The sequence below is a fragment of the Micromys minutus genome, assembly GCF_963924665.1.
Source record: "Micromys minutus genome assembly, chromosome: 9".
NCBI lineage: Eukaryota > Metazoa > Chordata > Mammalia > Rodentia > Muridae > Micromys > Micromys minutus.
This window is the reverse complement of record NC_137978.1, coordinates 13,294,438-13,303,516: the sequence shown is the minus strand read 5'-3', so window position 1 is coordinate 13,303,516 and position 9,079 is coordinate 13,294,438. Positions and strand designations below refer to the sequence as shown.

The window sequence follows — 9,079 nt, the reverse complement described above, 5'->3', positions numbered from 1 at the left end:
AAGTAATAATAAAAATAAATTTCAGATTTATAAACATAGAAGGTGGCCTTATTACTGCCATTTATGAGAGTGAGTAACAATACATTTTTATTATCACATGGTGCATTGTTTCTTGTATGTATTGCAGCGTAGCAGTTTTCTTTCTGTATAACTCAGGGTACATCATTTTCCCCGCTTATTTCTTCCATTGTCTCTGGATGTCAGTAAGAATGTAGAATCCCTAACCTTATTCCAGTTGTAAGATGCTGTGATTTTTCTGAACACCCAAGAACTCAAGTCCCAGGATGCATTTCATACTCAGTCCTTGCAGGCTTTCCTGTTAGAGACTGTGAATGTAATTTCCCGAAATCCAAATTATTTTTCTCATCATCTTTATATATCCTCTCCACTAATTCTTCTAGTTTCTTCTCCAAATATGTCATCAAATTCCTTCGTATTACTTTCATTTTCCTCCGATGTAAGACAAAAACATAGAATCTGGAGTAGAGAAAGGACAATCCATAATCCAAGTTAAAAGGTGATATTTAAAAAATAATCAAATTATGTAATTTCTTTTTTTACTTCTGGATTACTCTGTGTTCGATCTGCCATTCCCATCCAGCTTCTGTGTTTTTTTTTTTTTTTTTTCCTTCCTCCTTTCCATTAGGGAGAAGGGAGTTTGGACAATATGAATATCTTTTGAAAAGAAATACTTGGAGGGGAGAAACTCACAGTAGCAGAGCACTTGCCAAAATGACAGCTTCTGCTATAAATATCAAATAAAGAGAAATCTCTTGATTTTCAGCCTTCCTTGGCTCCATATCTGGAAGATAAAAGGAAGTAGAGAAATTGAGCTTGGAATGAGAGGAATTGTTACTTTACACTTTGTAGAGAACGGATATCATCATTCTTGGATTCCGTGGGTTACACCCCTCCAGAAAATTTTTACTTGCTGTCCTTTAGCATAATAACTTCTTCAGTGATGCCTAACATAGAGCTGTACTCATTCATACCTGCTGCACTGACATTAAGTTCATTAATTGTTGATATGCATGTTGATAAATCTTTTTTATTTATTTTTACTTTTTTAATTGAACAATTTTATTTTAAAAAACAAATATAAAATGTATTTGTATAAAATGTATAAAATTTTAAAAGTATTTTTGCATAAAAGTATATGAATACATTTTTGTCCGTACTTGATTTTTTTTAAATGTTTGATAGTGTGCATTAAAATCTTACTAGTTACAATGAACATAAAGTACATGTAAAACAAGATGTAACCTGGAAATAGTCAAAGTTTTCTTGGTGTGTAAAAATTAAGCATAATGATTTTTCTATTTCTTTTTTTTTTTTTTTGGCCTTTTTTTCTTGAATGTCATATTGTCTGTAAATTGTTTCTGGGGTGTTCAGAGATTTCTGGGGTTAGTATCCAATTATCAGTGACTGCATATTTGGTCTGTTCTTTTGTGACTGGGTTGATAAATCTTTTACGTGGCATTTTATTTTTGTTTTGCTTCCTTTTCATGTTTTAGCATTACTCTGAGCTTTATTAAAAGTACTCAAATTAAAAGGTAGCAGGCCATTTAGTCCCTTGAGACCTGTTCCCACCCACTTCACCTTGACAATAGTCTCCTTTGAAACACCGGGTGGTCATTCGAAGACAGGTCCAACAATCAAGGATAGGACCTTCAATTACAACTGGCAAAGAAAAATATAGTCATAAAGGCGTCATGGCATGGGTTTTCCTTAGCTCATGAACATAGATTAGATCTTGGGCACTTCCAGAACTCTTAAGTTACGTTTCTCGTAATCCTTTTTCTACTAATGGAGATTTTTAAAAACTTAAAGAAGTAAATATTTGGCTGTGGATGAAGTGGAGCAATGATGTCATAGCTCACATTGGAGCGGTAGGTTCGCAGTTCTTCAAAATGTGGGGGGGCATGTAAAAATTGTATCAGCTTAGTTTTGCCATCAGATGTCATTGTTACTTCCTCTACAGCTCTACAAATTGGGCTCAAGGTTTATCTATTGGGAGAAAAGAGCAAACAGAGAAAGGAGATGGGCTGAAACCTCTAGGCGTCCCATGTACTGTACTCACTGCAATCTTCTGAACAAGCTACAAGAGAATCAGAAAGATCTGATGAGCTTAGCCTCACTCTCACTGTGCTACATAAATGCCCATTTTATCCCTGCTTCCCAGTCAACTCTCGCTCCACTTAAACCTGTTTAGCCTGGATGTTCATTCCCCTCGTCACCCCATAGTTACTGCTCTCTGACATAGTTTCAGTGTTGTTTAGGTAGAAATGTCTCATTACCAACTTCGGAGAAGTTCTTTAGTATTTGTGTCAGTTTGTTCTCCAAGTTTTGGTGGACCGCCAGGAGCTTGCCTTGAGTGATGAAGACTCCTAAAAGAGAAATGGGAGTGAAACCAGCAATCAGGGTGGTTATTTCAGAATTGAAGTCTGATCAGAGTACTTTTGTTCTCCCTAGTCAAGCATCCTCAGACCTCCTTACCTGTTTGTACCATAAAAGCTTTGACAGTGAGACAGTGCCTTACCTTTCCATGTTTCATTGCCCAGTCTATGAAGTTCATCCTTCAGCCATACTCTCAATTTGAAAACGTTTCGAACAGCTACATAGGAAGGAGAAAGTATGTGTAGGGTAGGCAATAAACATATCCTTGAAGAATATAGATTGGACACCCTTGTTTTCTCCCATATCTCCCTTCCCCTTTAACCTCCCAATCTCTCAAGACTCAATTTTCCCTCACCCAACAACCGAAACATTTTATCCTTGTGGGAGACCTTGGAGCTTAGATGGGTAATCTCCTTATTGTGCCTTTCCAGAAATTGATTTCTCTCAGGAACTTCCTGAGGTACCAGGTTTCCCAACAAGGTCCTAACATCCTCTGTAAAGCTGGGGTCACATTCCAAACAGCCTTTGACCCCATGAAAACCTGCCAGGGACAGAGATAAAAACAGAAGTATCCATAGGTCTCCCATTTCCTTGCCCCGCTCCTTCTTCCCAAGACTGGTTGTCTTGGCAACCGGTTCCCTCTTCTTCAAAAATTCAGGAATGAGATCATTGTCTTGGATATTCTGAGTACATTTTCCCCTCCTTTTCCATTCACATTTTAGGGAATCTCATTTCTATAAGAATCTTCAGTAGTTTTCTGACTTTTATCCTTCATTGCAGAGAGAGGGAACTGCTGGCTGGGGAGCAGTTAGTTACCTGAGTTCTGAGTATAGAACACAGAGAGAAAAGCCTTGAGCTCACACAAGCAGAGTTCTGTGCTGGGATATATCTAGAGAAGATTTCTCTAATTCTCTGCCTGTAAGATCTGTCTGACCTATTTACTCTTGTAACATAATGAGAGACACAAATGATGGAAGAGATCTCATAAGATCTACCCACATTTAACATCCAGTAGGTAAGATATGCCAAGAATATCTGAATGGTTTACATCTCATTTCTTTTTTGTCAGCCACGTTATTTTAATTTAAGAAATGAACATTTACAATAAGAGTTGATAAATGTTCTGTGATTTAATTTCTGTACTACAATCTCCTAGGATGTATAAGAAATTTTAGAATACTTGTTTTTGTGGAATTATTCCTTCAGCCATTAAAAATAATTTTATCATATTATTTTTAGTGGACCTGGAGATTGGATGTAAATATAGGAGACATGGAGTACACAGTAATAATTGGGGATCTAATCTTATTTTGGGTACCTGAACAAATGTAGCCTGAACTGCTAATGCCACAATATTTCATGTATAAAAATGTAAATGTAGTTATCATGGGCTGTTGTCTTAGATCACTTACATGGATCACAGACCAGTCAACTTTGCCTTCAGTTTATGAAGTCTTTGATTTAAAATATGTGCTCAGTTCTTTGTAGTAATTAAGATATTTTTCCCTAAGAGGGTTGGTCATGTCTTTTATTTATGTATTGTTTATGTAGCTGTTACCTCCTAGAAAGCAGAGATGGCTAGTAATAAAATTTATAACTGTGATACTATGTAGTCAAGGAGTGAGTTTTGTAAAGGGAATTAATAGAAAAACATGAATTACATACTTACCATGTATACAAGTGATATAGTAGGCCTTCAGATAGATGGTGATATGCCCTCATAGCTAAGCATCGCTTCTAGAAACTGACGTCTTCATTTAATAGTGAAGAATCTGAGGATCATAAGTGTACAGATCTTCCCTGCACATATAATTTCCTGGCTATGGGTAGGGTTCTCACTTAGGTCCATTTGGCTCCAAATCTTTTATACTACATTGTCTTAGAGTACATTCTAGAATAGAACAAATTGGTTTGGCTGGAATTTAAAGTTTCAGAAGACAAAAAAAAAAAAAATAACAGTTAAAATTATTTTATTACTCTCTGAAAATAAAAAAAATGTTCTGATTTTACATTTTTTGACTAGTCAATGTCATTTCTAAAGAATCATATGAAGAGTTGTTACATCATAAAGACTGAAGGCAGGGGAGTCAATAGAATTAAATGATGTCTCGAAAACAAATTCTGGCATATGTAGCAGATTTGCAACTTGGTCTCTTGTAGAGGGACATTCAGGCAAAACTTTTAGCTTTGAGGACCAGATAGTTTTTGACAGAGTTATTGAAACTTCTCCTAGAGAAAAAAGGCAACTCGCCATGAAGAAAGGGATGCAGCTCTTCCAATAATACTTTAAAAGACCAACAGAGTCAAATAGCCCAGACCCTTGGGGACGCCCAGAGACTGAACTATCAGCTAAAGAACAACTATTGATTGGACCTGGGCCCCTACACACATGTAGCAAATGTGCAGCTTGGTGTTTACGCTGGTTCACAACAACTGGAGCAGTAGCTGAGTAGAAGAGATTCTCCCTGAATTGATTGCTGCCTGCCTTTTGGAACCATTTGCCCTAACTGTGCCACCTTGTCTGACCTCAATGGAGGAGGATGAACTTAATCCTGCTGTGACTTGATGTGCCAGTGTGGGGTGATACTCAGGGGGCCCTCACCCTTTGCAGAGGAGAGCGGAAGGGTTAAGGGAAAGGGGCTATATGAGTGAAGCCTGGGAGGAGGGTAGGGTGGCTGTTGTCAAGATGTAAAGTGACTAAATAAATAAACAAATGAGGTTAAAACAAAGGAATATTTTGGCCCTGAAGCCAGGTATGAGAATATCCTGCTGTAGCCTATATAAAAAAGATTGTTATTAACTTGGAATAGTACCTAAAGTTTCACAAATATAAAACACTTGAACTTTGCAAAAGGAGTTGTTTAGAAATTAATTAATAACATAATGACCACATTAGTTGATTAAAACAAAAATACTTCTGACTGTAATGTAAGTACTTAAACTCAAATTTTAGGTTGATTATGTTAATATTAGTTTAGATTGGCATGAAATAAACAATTGTTTATCATCTGAACAAAGTTTTAAATTAGCCAGCTGTAGGCAGTATTTGTTGAAAGTAGAATATCAAATAAAAACTAATGTATGTCTGTAGGTTATAGCAAGAATTTATTTACTAATTTGTGATTCTTAAATGGATCTTGGTAGATGTTTATGTACTATAACTGTAATGTTTAGGACTTCTAATTCATAGGAGTTGTTTGTAGCATTTGAACTGTGTTTCAAATCATTTAATGTCTTGAAGTTTTACAATTTGAAGAACAAATTTTGTAAAAAAAAATCCCTTGTGGGTTGTTATACAAATTTCTTGTAATGATAAATGTAAGTCACAGAGCTTACAGTGTAAGCTACTGCACTATTTTCTATGTCTACATCTACAAGACCCTTAAAAGTATGACAAATAATATAGATTCATTTTAAAGATTTTTAAAAATTATTTTTATGTGTATGTGTGTTTGCCAGAATGAGTTTTATATGTATGCTGGAAGACATGTACGTCAGAGGAAGTTTCAAAAGAGACCATCAGATTCTTTGGAACTGTACTCTCAAGCAGTTATGAGCTGTCACATGGATGCTGAGAATCTAATTCATTTTCTGAGACCAGTGAACGTTTTTATTGGTTGAATCATCTTTCTAGCTCCCAGATTCTTTTTATATTAACCACATTCTGATTATGATATGGAATTAGAACAATTACTTGTATTATCTATATCATAAACCATCTTTCTAGGTAACATTGTAAAACTATGGTGAGTGTTGAAATAGCTAACGTATGCCAGATAGTTCACAGGTAAAATGTTTAATTGTCTCTACACCTCTTCACTGCTATTCAGCTCTCATGTATGATTGTGGATAGCCTAAAAGTCATAGAAAGAATATGTCTCTGACAAAGCTTCCTCCACCAAATATGGATTAAAAGAAATGTTGGCGCTATTTAGATAGAGGGAGGAGATAATGGGATATAGATAAAAGTTAATTAGAAGTTAAGTTGCAGTTCTCTGAGTGAGGGTCCTAGAAAAGAAGATATATTAGAATAGCTACAGAAAACAGAATGAGGGTACATGAGCTATTGATTAGAGATACTCCTATGTGGAGAGATATACCTGAAGGGAAGTTCAATCATGAGATGATTTGCTAATGTGAAGCATTGATGATTACATTTAAAGCATGACTTTGTTCATTTTACAAAATATGACTTTGAGACTTAGAGAAGCTAAGGGACATGTAGAAAATCACATATCCGGAAAAGAAGTTTGGAAGAGTATTTTCAATTTGTCTGTTTTTAAATTCATATTCTTCACCAAATACCAAAATGATTTCTGAACAATTTTAGTCTAGTGCCTCAAGTTAGCAAGTACAGCGACCCAAACAAATGATAGTTCTGATAAAGAAAGTCATTTTGTTGTTAGTTCCACTGAAAATTACATGTAACAGTACTTTCAGAAAGGGGATTCTTGTGTCTCCACCTCATCCAAGTATCCAGAATATATCAAAGGTAATAGGGGCAGAAAGACTCTAAGTCCTTGAGGATGGGATGAGTATTGAGCAATGGTATCTTCTGGTTATGATTTATATACTACACAAATCAAATGATAGCATCGCTGGTTATCTCCAACAAACTTGCAGAATAGCAAGCCAGTTAAAATTCTAAAATAGATCTCAGGAGGCCCCCTATCTAGGTGTGGATATATTAGTGGTTACTTGCTGCTGAGAAAAGAAAGGATCACTTTTCTTTGGCATATGGCCACAGATTGATTGCGCATGTCTGAGTATATCGCTATACTCATGAGCTGGTGTGTAGTAATTGGAATCTTCAAAGAGGTTATATTATACCTAGTATGTGAAGCCTAACTAAGAACTCTCATCTAAGGAGAATGATACATTAGTGTTATTTTACTCTGAGGGGTGAGAATCAAATTTCCTTTTCAATAGTTGCCCTTATTCCTATAGGTCAGTGAAAGACATAGCCCTTACCAAATAAGTTTTCAAGTCTAGTGAACTGTGATTTTCACAGAGATTCACAACCATTCAAAGTACAAACAAAAGGAACTGTAGGTGTTTCAACCATCAATGAGATGTTATATTACACACCCAAGTTTCACAGATCACTGTTGAAGAGGAATTAGTAAGAATGCAAGAGGAAGAGAGTTTAAAGAGATCTGCTGTGAAATAGTGTTTTCTGGAAAAAAAAAAAAAACCACAGTAGTCATGAACTAGCAAAATCTGTGGCTGCCTAAGGAAGAACTGAAGAAGATCAAGCCAATGTACATTTAAGGAAGGATGGGAAAGGTCCGAGATGGCCACAACCCTTAAATGAGAGCTAGGGCCAATTGATAGCCCTTAGGATAAAGTCTATTTCCTTCATGTGTATGGCCCATGCTAGATTGCCTATTCTCCAGTGAATGGCGTTATACCCACATGCACATTGAAAGCTCTAGGTGTCCCCAATGATTTATGAAAAAGAGAGGTAAGATATTTAGTTGTTAGAGGGACCTAGGTATGTGAGAGGTTTTAGGTGTAAAGAGTTAACAGGACCTAAATACATATACAACATATTATAAATACTTTCCCAAGAGGGTTATGAAGTTGAGGAGATGTGCTAAGCAGAAAATAGTAGAAAAAGTTGAGGACAGTGGAGCAGATAATGATCAAGGTATATTGCTTAATCTGTGAAAGTTTGAATAAATAATGCCAAGAAATAATAAAATGATGAGTCAGTGGGCATGGTGAGGGTACAATGTTTCAGTTCAGAGGAAACAGATGTTGGTGAGATGAACCTTTGGATTTAATTGTTTTTAAGAACTATAACAGGAGCCTTAGGATTTGAGAAGGTTAAAGGCTATACTTATGGTTTAGTCTTAGTTGGAATAGGGAACTCAGAAATGGTCTTTATCATATTAACTTTAAGTTTACCCTTTCAAACAATTCAAGTTTGTGTACTTCTAAGTGTGTATGTGTGTGTTTGGTTTCAAGACTATAGAAACCACTATATTATCTATAGTAAACAGAAAATTTTAGAGTAATGTAGTCTACAAATTATTATGTCATTCTTAGCATAAACATGTCCACCAAGGTAAATTTTAGGTACCACTATAAATCAGTTTTCTAAATGGTGACTGTTTTACATAAAAATACAAAATGGTTTTCAATTGCAGCTATTTGAGAATTTCACTGTGAAAATACTCTAAAATATTCCCTCTCTTCTCCCTTCACAAAAGACCTTGAAAAAGCATGCATTGACCACTTTTCTTTCATGCCAACTTAGGTTCTGAGTCTGAAGGGCATATGCAATAAATTGCTCATACACTATCTCATTTGCAGTTTTCATTTTATGAGCTCCCGTAAAACAATTACCATATATACGTTCTACAATAAATGGGCAAACAAAGTGGCTGAAAACAATATGGAAAAGTCAATAATTAATTTCTGATTTCTAACTGTAACACAGACACTGGATCTTTCTCTTCTTCTAAAATGAGAGACAGTTTCTTTGTTAAGCTTATGCATGCATGTTAATTCACTGCTGTGTGGTTTCCCTTTTTCCAAAGCTTGTCGAAGGTCTAATTTATGTGCAGGACTGGAAGCTGTTTAAACGGATAATATGCCTCCTTCGTAAGAGATACACCCCTTTATGCTCCATTAAATTCAGCCGTTGACTCTATAAGCTACATACCAATTATTTCTT

The 9,079-nt window shown here is 35.7% G+C and overlaps 1 protein-coding gene across 1 annotated transcript; it reads right to left on the bottom strand.

Annotated features, from left to right (window-relative positions):
* Nucleotides 1–272: 272 nt before the first annotated feature.
* Nucleotides 273–2,984, bottom strand: IZUMO3 (IZUMO family member 3; the record flags this gene model as incomplete). The annotated part of the gene is made up of 7 exons (XM_080922113.1): nt 273–477; nt 712–802; nt 1,600–1,680; nt 2,081–2,098; nt 2,298–2,387; nt 2,540–2,614; nt 2,753–2,984. The coding sequence occupies 7 exons, from the start codon at nt 2,982–2,984 to the stop codon at nt 273–275; spliced, it is 792 nt and encodes a 263-aa protein (XP_080778239.1).
* Between the last annotated feature and the right edge of the window lie 6,095 nt (nt 2,985–9,079).